The sequence below is a fragment of the Malurus melanocephalus genome, unplaced genomic scaffold, assembly GCF_030028575.1.
Source record: "Malurus melanocephalus ecotype Western Australia unplaced genomic scaffold, MMel_1.1 scaffold_318, whole genome shotgun sequence".
NCBI classification, from domain to species: domain Eukaryota; kingdom Metazoa; phylum Chordata; class Aves; order Passeriformes; family Maluridae; genus Malurus; species Malurus melanocephalus.
Genome location: NW_026623550.1, coordinates 768,450 through 783,300, shown reverse-complemented (window position 1 = coordinate 783,300; position 14,851 = coordinate 768,450). Strand labels below are relative to the sequence as shown.

The 14,851-nt window shown below is 48.9% G+C and overlaps 3 protein-coding genes and 2 non-coding genes across 5 annotated transcripts in view; 1 reads left to right on the top strand and 4 right to left on the bottom strand.

Annotated features, from left to right (window-relative positions):
* NDUFS7 (NADH:ubiquinone oxidoreductase core subunit S7) overlaps positions 1 to 164 on the bottom strand; it is an 8,298-nt gene extending 8,134 nt beyond the window's left edge. Inside the window, exon 1 of the mRNA XM_057377542.1 lies at positions 82 to 164. Coding sequence (XP_057233525.1) covers positions 82 to 97 — 16 coding nt within the window. The 5' untranslated portion in view covers positions 98 to 164. The remainder of the gene's footprint in view (positions 1 to 81) is intronic.
* Positions 165 to 385: 221 nt separating this feature from the next.
* Positions 386 to 459, bottom strand: TRNAN-GUU (transfer RNA asparagine (anticodon GUU)). Its single transcript has one exon. It is a non-coding gene; the product is annotated as a tRNA-Asn (tRNA).
* A 237-nt stretch (positions 460 to 696) lies between these two features.
* TRNAF-GAA (transfer RNA phenylalanine (anticodon GAA)) lies at positions 697 to 769 on the top strand. Its single transcript has one exon. It is a non-coding gene; the product is annotated as a tRNA-Phe (tRNA).
* A 580-nt stretch (positions 770 to 1,349) lies between these two features.
* PWWP3A (PWWP domain containing 3A, DNA repair factor) lies at positions 1,350 to 11,451 on the bottom strand. The gene is made up of 15 exons (XM_057377531.1): positions 11,369 to 11,451; positions 10,652 to 10,694; positions 9,892 to 9,987; positions 9,271 to 9,362; positions 8,950 to 9,020; positions 7,402 to 8,382; positions 6,813 to 6,926; positions 6,373 to 6,443; positions 5,874 to 5,950; positions 5,358 to 5,418; positions 5,045 to 5,120; positions 4,720 to 4,770; positions 3,886 to 4,316; positions 3,136 to 3,224; positions 1,350 to 2,908 (listed from the first exon to the last, which is right to left on the bottom strand). Exons 3-15 carry the CDS (start codon positions 9,946 to 9,948, stop codon positions 2,833 to 2,835), a joined length of 2,247 nt encoding a protein of 748 aa, XP_057233514.1. The 5' UTR covers positions 9,949 to 9,987; positions 10,652 to 10,694; positions 11,369 to 11,451; the 3' UTR covers positions 1,350 to 2,832.
* A 1,738-nt stretch (positions 11,452 to 13,189) lies between these two features.
* The window catches only part of LOC130580214 (calcium/calmodulin-dependent protein kinase type IV-like), a 12,823-nt gene continuing 11,161 nt past the window's right edge, over positions 13,190 to 14,851 (bottom strand). Inside the window, 2 exon segments of the mRNA XM_057377567.1 lie at positions 13,190 to 14,393; positions 14,765 to 14,851. The exon segment at positions 14,765 to 14,851 is cut by the window's right edge and continues 3 nt beyond it. Of these exon segments, the coding sequence (XP_057233550.1) occupies positions 14,178 to 14,393; positions 14,765 to 14,851 (303 nt within the window). The 3' untranslated portion in view covers positions 13,190 to 14,177.

Sequence of the window (14,851 nt, the reverse complement as noted above, 5' to 3'; positions counted from 1 at the left end):
CGGCCCGTTCCCAGCCCCGTTCCCGGCCCGTTCCAGCCCCGTTCCCGGCCCCGTTCCAGCCCCGTTCCCGGCCCCGCTCACGGCCCAGCGCCGCCATCTCTCCGCAGCCCTTCACGCAACCTCTGGGCGCGGTGCACCCCACTAAACCGCCCGCCGCGGCACCGCCTCAGCGCTCCGGCGGGAAACGCGGTCCTGCCTGGCGGTTCCGGAGGCACTCGCCGGCCCCGCCCCGGCCTGCGGCAAAACCATCCCCGACGGGCGGGGCTGTCCCGGGGCCATCCCGGGATTGCGGCGGGATTCTCGCAGGACCGGTCCGTTCAGGGGCTGCGGAGCCGCGGACGCGCAAGAAAATAATTTGCAGCCGTCCAAGAAAATAGTTTGCGGCCGTCCCTGGGTGGGCTCGAACCACCAACCTTTCGGTTAACAGCCGAACGCGCTAACCGATTGCGCCACAGAGACCACGCTGCCGCCGCCTTTTGCCTGTCCGGGTGTCCCGCCTGTCCCGTGTCGCGCCCGTCCCCGTGTCCCGCCTGTCCCGTGTCCGTGTGTCCGTGTGTCCGTGTCCCACATCCCGCCCCCGTGTCCCGTGTCCCCGCGTGTTCCCCCGTGTCCTCCCCAGCGTGTCCCCCGTGTCCCCCCCGCCCGGAGCGGCGCCACCGGCGGTGACGGGCGGGGGGGGCGGAGCGCGGTCGTGCAGCCGAAATAGCTCAGTTGGGAGAGCGTTAGACTGAAGATCTAAAGGTCCCTGGTTCGATCCCGGGTTTCGGCAGATGCTTCTTTTCCTGCCGGGATTCGGGTCGTAAAAGCGCTGTTTTCACCCCAAAATACCGCCCAGGGCTGCGGGAATCGTCATTCCCTCCCCAAACTCTGCGCCTGATCATTTTAATATCCTGGAAAAACGCACAAATGCAGGGAGGAGTGAAGCAGTTTAGGATGCAACACTGGATTAATGATATTATGAAATAAAAGCGTTAAAGTATGAATAATTAATAAATAAGTTACAGATCTAACACTGAGTATCGAGGAGGCAGTTGAGGAAATATGGATTAATTAACAATGGACAACCACAAGCAGAGGTGCTGTGTGCCAGCCCGTTTTCAATAAAGCACAAGAAGAGAAACCAGTGAGTTCTTTTTCCAGTGATTAATAATGTGAGACACKGAGACAGGATATTACAGGTTTATCTGATGTATAAAAATAATCTTCACCTGCTGTAAAACCGGGATGGAAGCACCTGCTGGAACACCACCCACCAGAGATTAAATTAATTAAACAAAAGCAGCAAATCTTTGATGATTCACTTCATCCCACTTTATTAGTGATTTGTACATCACAAATATGATGTGAGGCTGAGCCTGGTGTCCAGTACCAGTAAATGACCGGTGGGGCAGCACTGGAAAGGGGTGGTACAAGGTCAGGATTTTCCCTGGAATGGCCAAGGCGAGGGTGGACAGGGCTTGGAGCAGCCTGGGATYGTGCAAGGTGTCTCTGCACATGGATTGGGGTTCAAGGTCCCCTCMACCCCAAACCATCCCARGATTCCAAAACTGAAGTGAAGGCAAGGTGAGGTGGTTCTGCTTCTGTGCACTGGGGTGGAGAAGGATCTTCACAGCACGAGGAATTTTAATGGAGAATGGAACACAAGGTTAATGCAAAGGATGGGAAGTTGATCCCCCATCTCCAAATCACCTCAGAGCACCGGGAGCAGGGGCAGGAAGTTCCTCCCCAATCTCTCACTTGCAAAGGAAAAGTGCCACTCACAGCTCTGAGTTAACTCAATCATTAGTTTTTTATACTGTCCCATAAAACTCATTATCCCTCCTCACAAGTTTTAATAAAACCTTCACTTCCTGATCAGTCCCTATAATTGAGGTACTTGAGATAACGGGAGTGAGGATTCCATGGTGAAACTCATTAGAGAGCACAGAGCAATTAAAAGTGTAATTAAAATATATTCAGATAATTACTACAGCCAGGATAGACATCTGGATCCCAATTTAAACTTCTTTATTTCAAATCATCCTGGGTTTTACTGGACAAGCAAGGAGATGACATTTCATTATCATAGAGAAACCCTAATCAGGGGGTTTTATGTATCATTTATCATTATTCATCATTAATTAGTTCTTGGTGACACTGTTTCCATGTGCCACAGCTCCAGCAAAGGTGGGCAGGGAGCTGAAGAGGATTAAATTGGGAATTTAGATGAGAAAAAGACAATTAAAACAATTAAATTCACAGCCTCAAAAGAGGCAATAAACCAGCATTCAGATGAATCACTGTTAGARGAAAAGGGAATGCTTTTGTTTTTCAGCAAACCTGGATTCCTTCCCCATGGAATTTTACAACAAAACCCCAAAGCTTTGTGATGCAGGGTGCAGCCCTGGACACCAACCTGCTTTCCCACACTTGGAGTCATGTGAAGCAGGAAGAGTGAACCCCTGGGAGTGTTTCCTGCCAGGAACCCCCTGCTTTCATCATGAGCAGTGAGGCCACCACTGGCCACAAAACCAGGGCCAGAGCCCTTCCCATGCCGGGGATTTGGCTAAAACCATCCAAATGGAAATTGGTGGAGCAGCAGGAAGTTCTGCACAGCACTGGGGGKCTCTGCCAGCCCCCAGAGGGCACTGATGGATGAGGATCTGGTGGATCTGATGGATCACAGGCAACTGAACACGGTGAGGCCACGGGAAGCAGTGAGAACTGAGGCCCAGCTGGGTCTGGGAGCAGAATAACTGGGAATATACACACAGACTTTACAAAGAATGCCACATTTTATACAAAACACCACTGGTTATTGACACCTGGCCCCAGGGCAGCCCYGGCCACTCCTCAGCTCTCCCAGGGCTCTGACTCGGTCTTGAGTTTTTTGCTTCCCAGGACTTGCTCGTCAAATAACTCCCTCTCTCTGGAAAGAAAAAAAAATAATATTTTTAAATTTTAAAAACAGGATAACATTAAATTAAATATAAATTAAAATTTGCAGTTTGGAGTAGCTCAGCCAGAACATTTCCCATGTTTAATCCTTTGTCCCTCACAGGAAGAACACTGAGCTCTCCTGCCCTTACCTCAAACCTTTTCTGTATCAACAATAAAAGAGCAAAAAACCTTGGAAAATACTGAAAATAAATCTACCTCTTGGTCACAGGTGGTCCTTTAATGTACTTCTCTTCTGCTTTCTCATAATCTATGTCATCCACAGCAGCAATGGCACAGATGATGGCCTGGAAAGCRTTGAATAATTAATAAGAATAATCAATAAACAAAACCAAATCACAGCCAGGGATTTCAAACTGCCTCAGCTGAGTAAGTTTTGAGAAAAGGGTTCCTCAATCACTAGGAAAACTTGGATGAAACAYCTCGTTGTGTGCCTGAAATTCTTAAATAAATAATAAGAACTTGTTCTGTATCATCCCCAGGGGAGGATTTTTATCCTCAGATTAAAATATTCTTCACACTAATTTTGTTTCTCCACGAGTTAATGTTCTCCTGGGAAAATTCCTGAGAAGAACACAAGTTATCTACAACAACTGTAAAAACAGCCAACACACCAACCCCCACCTTGACACACACAAAGGACCARGAGAAGCTGCCAAATTAAAATAAAAAGCCCAAAACAAAGCCTTGAGGCATTTCAGAAGTCATTAAAACACATCAGAAAACAATCAGTCTGCCTTTAAAAACAACCAACTGTTGTTTTTTAAAGCTTCTCCTTTCTGTGCTTAAAAATCAGCATTTCAGTGACTCAGCCTGTGGGAGCAGTGAATATTCAGTTCTGGGAACTTTCCCCACGTCATTCCACACCAACCAAARGCATAAATAAATAATAATAAGCATTATTTATCACTTCAGAATTATTTTTCCCTCAGTTCCACGTTCCCTCACCTCAGGTAAAAGCACATCTGATATGAATCTGATGCCATCACCCAGGATCTTGTGTAAATTCTTGGTGTCCATTTCCCTGTACACCTCCTTCAGGTACCCAACCACCGTGTCCAGCTGCTCCTCATCCTCCAGRTATGTCTCCACACACGTCACATAGTGTCTGGAATTCAGATATTTCTTCAGCCACCGTGACTTCTTCCCACTTTTCAAGATCCCCAAGAGATGTTTTTCAGCTCCTTTGGTCTTCACTATGAATTCCACCAGCTTTTTGTTCTCTCTGTCCCTGGCGGCTCTGGACCTGTCAGGGAGGAGCTTCCTTGGGGGTTTCTGGGGAGAAGTGTCTGAGGAACATTCTCCAGCACATTCCTCCTCAGTGTTTGGAAATGTCATCTGCACCACATTCTGGTATCCTTCTTTCCTCACTGGGTAGCCTGAAAGAGAGACCACATTTAAATTTACATTTACATTTAAATGTACAAACAGATTTCATATCCATATCAATAGAAAATATGGAATTTTGTTGCTGAGAGTTTTTCTTCCTTCCCTACCAAAGAGGCACCACTAAAATCTTAATTTGCCTTAAAAAAACCACAAATATTAGAGAGTTGACATGAATATATAAGGAACCAGCTACAAGTCCAACTATTCTCTGATGCCATGACCTGATTGTCTTGAACCACCAGTATTTATTTAATTGAACACTTAATTGCAATAAAGGGGTGCTGGTAAATTTAACACCTCTCTGGGTGTGGTGCCAAAGTCATTTATGTGTAAATGTTGGAGCTACATTTACCCAGCCAAGAGAAAAAWTCCAAAAGGGATAAATTCACTTACTGACATCAGACGCAAAATACTGCAGGAAGGATCCGGTGAAAGACTGACAACCTAAAAACCCAGAACAGGGTCACTGATCAGTTCCATTCAGACCAGGAATCAAAGCTGACAGTTTGGGATTCCCTTTTTTCTCAGGATGAGATCCCAGAGAAGCTGCCCCATCCCTGGAAGTGCYCCAGGCCAYGTTGGACAGGGTTTGGAGCAGCCTGGGATAGTGGGAGGTGTCCCTGMCSGTGSCAGGGTGGCACTGGATGAGATTTAAGGTCCCTTCCCACCAAAACCATCCTGGGATTTGATGATTCCATGCTCTGCTGCCCCTCCTTACCCACTCGGATCCGATAGTCCAGGATCAGCTGGAGGCACCACTCRATCTCYCGGGAATAGTTCTCCTTGGCTCGTTCCTACAAAACAACAGCCTTTTCTGTCCCAAATCCAGCAGCTCTGCAAGAGTTCCAGCCCAGAACACCAAGGAGGGGACAGAAATGGTTCATGACAGTAAAACAGCCSTGTTATGGCTGTCACAGATGAGAGTAGCTCTGAGGGAGCCAAGCCCCACATTCCTCCCCTGGTCCCTTGTATCTTGGATTTCCCACTGTATTTTCCCAACAGCTGCAGTTCCACATTTCTGAGATACTCACTATGAGCTCCTGCTTCTCCTTGCAGTCAAAGTGCTTCAGGCTCTTCAGAGACACTGAGAAACTTTTAAAGAAACACAGTCAGAGGTGCAACTCAACCGCCCCATCTCCCTGTTTATTTAGTTCTGCTTCTCCCTGAAAATTCCATTTCCCAAGGAATTAAGGAGCACAAGTTTTTGCCATTTTTTGTTTCCACAGGAAGTTAAAATTATGGAATCTTTTAAGAAGTGAAAAATACCTGGCTTGGAACAAAGCTGAAGGCAGCCCAGTGTTTCCAGAAAGTTTGGGCAGCACAAGTAAACCTTTGGCTGTGTTCCAGGGATTTTTTTTTTTTGTTTTGTTTTCAATTCCTCAGCCCTTACCATGGACAGGGAGCTGCCTCAACCTGCAGCATGACAAAGCACCTGCCACCCTCACCTGGCCCAGACCCTCCCTCCCAGATCAACCTGGAGGAAAATGGGTGCAGGACGTGGAATAACAGACTGGGAAGGTCAGGATGGGATGAAAATCAACATTTACCCTCTTTTCTTCTCGTTTGTGGTGCCATCTATGAAGAGCACGCAGGCCCTYCGGGGCTTCCTCTTCACTGCTTTCACCTGGAGAGAGGATAAAGCCTCATTTAGCATCCTAAAATCCTAATCCAGAGATGTTCTTTAATGATAGAATCCAGGACAACCCACACTCAAATTTTTCCTACTGGTGCAACTTTATTACACAAATATGAAAAATTCAAGTGGAAGGAGCAACATGTGTTTTTAGTACCCAAAGAGCATCCCCTTTCTTTTGTAAATTGGGAACAAAGTTCTGTTCCATGATAAAAAAAATTGGAATAATCCTCTGCTCCAGTACAAACAACTGTGAATTAATCACATTTTATGTGTTTTATAAATTTACTTCAGTGAATTTTGAAATTCTTCTACTAGAAGGTCTCTAACACTCCCAGGAAGGGCAAAAGTCACTCCAGAACTGGGGATTGCTCCTTATCAGCAGGATATGAGGTGGCAGGAGCTGCTCTTACCACTGCTGGCCAGTACGGATATCGTCGCAGCTTGCACCATACCAACATTCCTTCCTTGAAGAATTTGGGTTCTGGGATGAAAAAGAAAGGGAATTTTCCTTAAAAACAATAAAACAAGACCAATGCTACCCCTTTCTTCTCCTCCTCTAGGCTTTTTCTCCAGGAGGATCTCCAGGAGTTTTTCTTGAGTGCTTTTACAGCTTTCAAYTCCAGTGAGCCCAAAAGGCAGCACAGGGAGTGCCAAACTGAAACCCAGGAATTTCAACCCCAGACCTTTTCCCAGTTTCATTTTGCATTTCATTTTGCATSAAAAAGCCTTTCTGACAGACCCAGGAAATGCMTTTTATYCCAAGCCTGGACACAGATGGATTCCCTTCTGGAATCCCCCATGGATTGCAGGCAAATTGAAGCTCACAGAGGGGCAAGAGCTGATATCTCACCCTGATGGGACAGSACACTTGGCAAATATTCCTCTTCTTCATCCATCAGAGGTGACAGTGGAGGGAGGCTCTCCCAGGAAGCTCTTCTTGAAGACATACCCGAGGATTTTGGCCCTGCCAACAGCAGCAAGATCCAGGGATTAGGACAGGATCAGCTTCAGAACAGGTGAGACACACCTGAGTGTGACTCAGAGGGGACACCCCTATTAAGGAATCCTAATTCCCTGATCATGTGGATAAAAGAGGGAAAAGGGGAAGGAATGGGGCTGGTTTYAGGACTCGGCACCTGCTCATTTAARAACATTTAATCTCAATTTATCAGCGAGGGAAAACAAGTGTGAACTTAAAGGGCAGGAATACAGCTTTCCATGGAAAATCCCAAACAATTCCAGACACCCCAAACTCCACCCCAGCCTTTCCCCAGCACCAAARGGATCAGCATTTCTGCTTCTCTGGAATCAAAACTGAAAGAATTAAATCAGCAACTCAAGACCCACATCCCCAAAAGTAAATCAATATTCCAATATGAGCAACAGTGCTCAACACCCACATGGGATGAAGGTTTCCCTTCCCCWAAGGATTTGCCCACCTTCATCCTCCTCAGAGCCAGGGGCTTTATTYCCAGCCAGCTGTGAGAGATCCTGGTTTTCCTCCTCTTGAGGCTGAGGGAAAGCACCAGAAGGTCCAGGTGAGGATCCAGAGTGGTTCCTGAATTTCCTGTCAGTGCCTGAGGCCACATCTGCCCCATCCAGCTGTTTTCCACCCTCTGCCTCTCTCCTTCCATCCAGCTGCTTTGCCAGGCTTTCACTCTCACTGCTGATGCTTTTCTCCAGCTCATCTGAGGCACTCTCACAGGAGGAAGCCAGGAATGTTCTCTCAGGCTGAGTGTCTGTCTTTCTGGCAGGTTCCATGGTACCAGATTTGGAGGGGAGAGGTGGAGACCCCTCCTCAGGAGCCAGCTGTGTTTGATCCTGGGTGGAATCATCCCTAAATCCTCTTTTCCTTCCTTGCTGACTTCTTCCCACCTTTGACTTACGGGAAACTCCATTCCCTGTTTTGGGCTGGATTTTTCTCTGTCTKGGTGATGATTTCTGTTCTGTTTTTTTGCAGTTGTGACTCTCAGGGGCTGGTGCCACRCACAAGTCCCTGGCACCAGATCTGGAAGGGTTTGTTGCTCTCCCACGTGCTCTGCCAGGGCTTGCTCCATCTCCACGTGCTTTGGCAGGGCTTGTCCCACTTCCACGAGCTTTTCCACTCCCCTCTGGAACCACAGAACCTCCCCTGCTCTGTGCTTTGGGATCATCCTTCATCCCACAGTTACTTTTGGTGTTTCTCTGCCTCTTGGCAGCCTCAGCTTCCAATTTTTTAGAACGAAGGCGCAACAAGGAGCCGCGTGAGGGGGCAGGTGAGGCAGATCCCACGTTGTTTTCCTGGGAAAATTTGGGATTTGCTCCTTCTGCAGGTGGCACTTGATTCTCCGAGTCATTTTGCTGCAGGATATCCAAGGCAATTTTAAGGGAACAACGATACTGCAGTTCCTCCACGGCCTCACTCACGTCGTGTTTTTGCTCTGATAAATTGAAGAATATTGAAGAATATTCAATAAATGAAATCATCCTTATTATTCTATCATATAAAAAACATGTATTATTGAAGAAATAATAGATGTTACTTGTAGGGTTTCTTTTAAGGTGCTTTTTTTAACGTTTAAATCATCCATGACTGCCAAGGCAAAGGATAGAGACAGACACAGAACAAGCTGGAATTGCCTTATTTTGAGGGAAACACATATTTCTTCACCATCCCTCCAACAAATCACCCCAGGGAAGAGGAGAATGATAATTCTAAACAATTTCCCAAGTTTATGGAAAAGTGAAGAAAATAAGTGAAATGTGGAAGTTTCTGTGGGTGTTTTACCCTCAGAAAAAAAAAAGGACAAAAAGCAGCACAATTCAGGCTAAGTTTCTGTTGGTATTTTACACCCAGAAAAGACACAAAGCAGCACATTTGGGCTGAGTTTCAGCGGGTATTTTACACCCAGGAAAGACACAAAGCAGCACATTTGGGCTGAGTTTCAGCGGGTATTTTACACCCAGGAAAGACACAAAGTAGCACATTTGGGCCCCTCCTTCCTCACCCAAGGTGGAAACGATGGCCTTGATCTGCTCCTCTGTCAGGGGAACGGTGTTTGCAGAGCTCACACTGACCCTGGAACACAAGAAGGTGATTGCAACCAGAACCCAAAACACTCCCACAACCACAACTCTGCTCTCAGCCAGCAGAAAACTCCAAATATGCCCTCCCCCAACCTGTCCTTGTCAGGGTTAAACACCTAAACTTCCTGCAAATCTGGGATCCCATCTCACAGGCACCTTCAGATAAAAGGAATCCTTTCTTCCCCTTTTGTTATTTTAACATCGGAGAATGCAAACACGTGACAGGAACAAGGATACTCAACTGCTTCTCCAAGCCAAGGATTTCAGCTTTAAATCCCATCTTTCTCGTGGTGGCAACAGGATTGCTCCCAGCAACTCCGGGTTTGCACAAAACCTATGTTAAAAGAGAAAAATCTGCATTTGAAATCCTTGACTAATAGATATGGTGAGAAAATATTTTTAAAAGAACAGCTTGATAGACCTTGGGAACAGCCTTAGGATCATGGAATCATAAAACCCCAGGATGGACTGGGTGGGAAGAGACCTTAAAGATGATTTCATTCAACCACCTTCCACTATCCCAGGCTACTCCAAGCCCTGTCCAACCTGGCCCTGGACACTTCCAGGGATGGGGCAGCCACAGCTTCACTGGGAATTCCATTCCAGGGCCTCACCACCCTCAGAGAGGAATTTCTCCCCAATATCCCATCCCGCCCTCTGGCAATGGGAAATTATTCCCCTTTGTCCCATCACTCCAGGCCCTTATCCAAATCCCCTTCCCACCTTTCCAGCCCTGAAGGTAACTCCACAGATCAGCTCTTATTTCAAGTCCAGACATGTTTGTTGGGACCCCTCCCTTCTTTGCTGCTCTGTTTCACCCCATTCCAAGCAACAGCCACAAACATTTCCTCATTCCTCATTACCTTGGCTGGCCACAAACGTCTCTTCCATTTGCACAGAACAAACTCTTGGTCGGTCATGGCTGAGCTTCAGGAGGAACAGGGCAATCCCAGGGTGCTCTGAGGAGAAAAAAAGGAATAAAGGAGTCACTCACCTTGGTCCATTTCTGTCTTTATTTTTTTTAAAAGGAGTCACTCACCTTGATCCATTTCTGTCTTTATTTTTCTTAAAAAGGAAATACAGGATTTATTTGAATATGTTGTTGCAGCTATTATTGCTGTACTTTCAGGATCACTGCACTGATATTACCCTGCAGCATTCTCCAAATTTGTATCTTAAATATCTTAAATATTAAAGATTCTTATCTTCCATWTTTTTGCAGCTGGGCCTGTCCCATCCCTGGGAGTGTCCAAGGCCAGGTTCTGTCCTGGGGATGGGACTRGATGGGTTTTAAGGTCYTTCCAAYCCAAATCACCTCAGGACTCAAGAATTCCATAATTCCAGGAGCAAAAGCAGGTCTGAGTGTGTTGGGCAAGGAAAACGTTAACAGGAATTAAACCATGCAGCCAAGGGCCTGCCCAGTGTACAGCTTCCTGCGACCAAACCCTGAAAATAGGAACTACACCCTAAAAATGTGCTGGATCGACTTTTTCTATATAATTCAATACCAATTTTTACCGATGATTTGCAATAGAAACCTGAGCAGAGCGGCCCCAGAGCCTTCAGGCGTTTCTCAAGGGCTTTTAAAAAGACGTATAAAAKACGAGATCTTGCTGTACTTACGAGATCCAGGTGCTGGGATCCCCGGAGCTCCGGGATCGCGGCTCTGCGGCGGTGGAGGGACCGAGGGAGTGAGGAGGAACCGTTAGTGCCGCCGGTAACGGCAACGGCGGGGCGGGTGCGGGATCCCCGTGAGGCGGCGCGGGTTTAACGGGCACCGCACGGAACGGCGAGGCCGGGGCGGGACCCCCGTGAGGCGGCGCGGGTTTAACGGGCACCGCCCGGCCCCAAAACCCACACGTGAGGGGAGGGACAGGACACCCAGACCGCCCCAAACCTCCCCTGGTGAGGGGAGTGARCCCCGCAATGCCCCGCTGGGTGAGGGATGGGACAGGGCCCCCACAGCCGAACCGGTGAGGGGAAGGACGGGACTGTCCCTGACCCCGCTCCSTGAGGGACGGAACCTTCCAAGCGCCCCAGTGAGGGGAAGAGCAGGACTCTCCCCCACCCCTCTCTGTGAGGGACGGAATCCTCCAATTGCCCCAGTGAGGGCACGAACGGGATCCCCCAAAACCCTCCCCTCACAGGCGACGCTCCCCCAACCCTCCCTGGTGAGGGGAGAGACAGGACCCCCCTAAAAACGCCCGGTGAAGGGAAGGACAGGCCTCTCGCCTCGCTCGGTCAGAGGACGGACGGGAGCCCCAAACCCATCGGGTCCCTCATTTTCCCCTCAGACCCCATTCTGGAGGGGGGCTGGGGGATTGGGGTGGGCACCATTACCGTGCGCGCTCCCGACAACACCGCCCCCGCGCACGCCGCCGCCGCCGCCCTCCCCAGGAGGCTCCGCGCATGCGCCGCGCCCACCGCCCGGCACGACCCTTCTGACCAATCAGCGAGCGCCGTCTGGCGCCCGCCCTCCCCGCCGCCGCCAAAACACGCGACGCAGCCAATCAGAGAGCTCGTCGTGACCTAAGCCACGCCTACCTCATTTTCTATTGGATGATTGGGCGGAAGCCACGCCCACTCCGGGGCGGGAGGACGGAGTGCAGCATGGCAGCGGGCGAGTGACGTCATCGGCATAAGCGGTGACGTCATTTGATGGTTTGGGTGGCACGGAGCTTCGAGCGCGTCCAGTGCCACCATTGGGGACACCTTCCGCGGGGCAGGGGACTCCGAGCACCCGCGGGGCACCGCCCAGGCCCTGCAGGGTCAATCCAAGGTGCTTCTAATCCAAATTGTTGGATTCACAGAGAAATTCCAGCTGCCCCACCATTGAAGTGTCCAAAGCCAGGCTTGGAGCAAMCTGGRACACGCTTGAAGGTGTCCCTGCCCATGGCAGGAGGTGGGAGAAGATGATCTAGAACCTTCTACAGTTCTAGAACAGGATTAAATACTTTGGTTTAACTCCACGTTGGAGTCATGGTATATCTGTAGCTGCCTGCAGAGACCAGGCTCCATTTTTTCTCTTGATATTTGTTTACTGGTAGTCTTGTGAACTGTCTTTTCCATCTTTTTCATAACATCAGAGCTATGTGATTATTTTCTGTCCCTTCCAATCCATGCCAATCTTTAGCCCCGATATCCTGAGGAAAAAGCGACAACGGAGCCCACGCTCTGAGATTTGATGCTTTATTCGCTGTCTCTACTTGGTTATAAATACCTGGATATCAGAACTGTCACCACTACACTGAAGTAGTTACTCAAACACACTCTGCAAACAGCAACAGACCGAAATGCACCTCCCTGGAGTGCATTTTTCCTATCTTTAAGTACGGATACCTGTGGAATAATACTTTGTTAACATAAGAGATAAACTCCTGCTCTGGTTTTGCTTACAGCCCACTCCCTCCCCTCATGGAACAGAGATATTTTGTGTAATTTATTTGTCAACYGTAATTCCCATTTTCCTGCAGGATTGGGAATGCTCAGCAACATCACTCAGCTTTTCCCAGCGCTGCTCCCTGCTTCACAGGCTCTGGGGGTGCCCAGCCTGGTCCTGCGAGGGGCTTTAATCAAAATTTCACATGTCAAAGGATAAAAAATAGTCTTTAAAACCTGGGTTAGGGAACAACGAGGTGGAGTTCAGGTCCYGCTGGAGACACGACACAAAGTTGAGAGGACACACCAAGGACGGGGTGGACGCTGGGGCTGAGCATCCTGCAAGGTTCAGCCCTCRGGATTAAAAAAAAAARGRRRRGRAAAAAACTGCCCCTCCTGCAAAAAAAAAATGCAAAGAAAAAGGGATAATTTCCCTGYGCTGCAGCGTCCYGTGGGATCAGCGGCKTCATTTCCCCCTGGGACACCTCACYGGGCAGCTGCTTCCCCACAAAAGAACGACTCAGTTCAAAAAAGTTTAGCTCTGGTCAAGCCATGATATTTTTCCAATTAAAACCCCTCTTGAATATCCTATTTCTCTGCTGTCTTTGGCTCTCTAAACCCCACGGAGCTCTGGGGTGGATCACAGAGCTGGTTTGATTTCTGCTTGTGTTGGAGATAAACACAAAATCCTTGTGTCACATTTTCCTCCTCCTGCTCTCAACCTCCTGACAGCTTCTGTCACCCTCAGGTCCATCACTGATGCTTCACCTTTGTCAAAAACGTCCAATTTTGGGGTTTTTTTATGCCCTTCCTGTCCCTCCTGCCCCATTCTGCACCTCCATCCTGGGGGAATGAACCTCCTGTACAAATTTATTCTGCTCCAGGTGGGATTTTTACCCTCGTTCTAAACCCAAATGTGGGGGTCCAGGTTATGGCCAGCTGGATCCCTTTGTAATTCCCACATGGAATATGGCTTTTCCTGTCTGGTCACTTGTTCTGCATTAAATCTGTAAATGCTTATGCTGTTTCCTGCCTAAAAAAAAAAAATAAAAAAAAAATAAAAGAAAGTTTGTCTGCTGATTTCATTAAAAAATAAAAATAAAATAGGTATAAACCCATTGTCCTCCCTCAGGGAACAGCAGTTCTGTGTAGAGTCCCACAAGGTAAGAAGAGTTGTTCTTATTAAAGAATTGTGTAAATTCTCATGTTAAAATTGTGTAAATCCTGACCTGGAATGCCAAAGGGAGGCCAGACCAGCATTCCCAGTCCGTGACAACCCTAAAACCACCACCAGGGATACACAGAAGGTGGGGAACAAACCCAAAAAAACACAACCCAGGGGTCAGCTGCTGCCTGGGAATGACAAGGGAACCGCTGGCACGGGCTGTTCTCAGAGAGGATGGAACTTTTGGGGTCAAARGCTCCTAAAACCCCTCCCAACACAGCAGCAAACCCACAGCTGGGGCTGGTGACAGCGATGTCACAGCGATGGCAGCACAACCTGAAGAAATAAAACTTCCAGGATTATTTACAGGAACCCCTCAAACCCAAAGGTGGGACAAACCCTTAAGTCCTGCTGCTCGCTCCTCATTTTTTTGGGATCTTTCCAAGCCCAAACTGCTCAGAGGAGAAACGGGAAGACAAAAACCACCTCCTCGTCCCCTCAGCCAGGCGGGCACAGACACAGGGACAGCGACCGGGGGGTGACAGGACACGACACGAGGGTGCTCCAGAGCCCGGCCATGGGAGATTGTGGCTACTCCAGAGCCCGTTAACCGTCACARCCGGCCCCCGGCACGGCCACGGGGGCTACGGCCACGGGGTGGTCACTCTGGAACACGGCGAGCTCCGTGCTGGCCTCGGGGCTGCTGGACACTGAGGGTTGGGCCAGTCCCCGGCTCCCGGCCTGGCCRCGGCCACTGCGGGAGCAATCGTGGTGGCCGTGGTTGCCCAAGCGGCTGGAGGCCACGACGGCTTTCATGGCGGCCTGGGGTAGAGGGAGAATGAAGGAGTTAGAAAATGTTTGGAGATGGATCCGTTGGGGTTGTTGATTGCAATCTTTGACCCGGTCTAAGCGCCCTAAAATCCCAAAATGGTGCCCTGGGAGTCTGGCAGCGTCAGAGCCAGGATGATTCCCTGAGGGAATTCTGTGCCACACCACCTTCTAAGGGACAAAAATTATCCTAAAATCCACCCCGAACCCCCCCCAGGCGCAGCTCCACGCCTTTTTTGGGGTCCCACGAGGGTTTTTAGTGGGATTTTGCCTTTCAAACCTCTCTCCAGGCCCTGTAGGCCGTGGAAGGGACATGGCCACCCCTCCCTCGCTGTCACCCCAAGGTGACAATGACCCTCTGTCACCTTCAGCTTCCTCCTGGCATTAAATTCCTGCAGTTTCTTCTGCGTGCTGTCCATGTGAGCGAATTTGGCCGCTTTGCCAGTGACCCA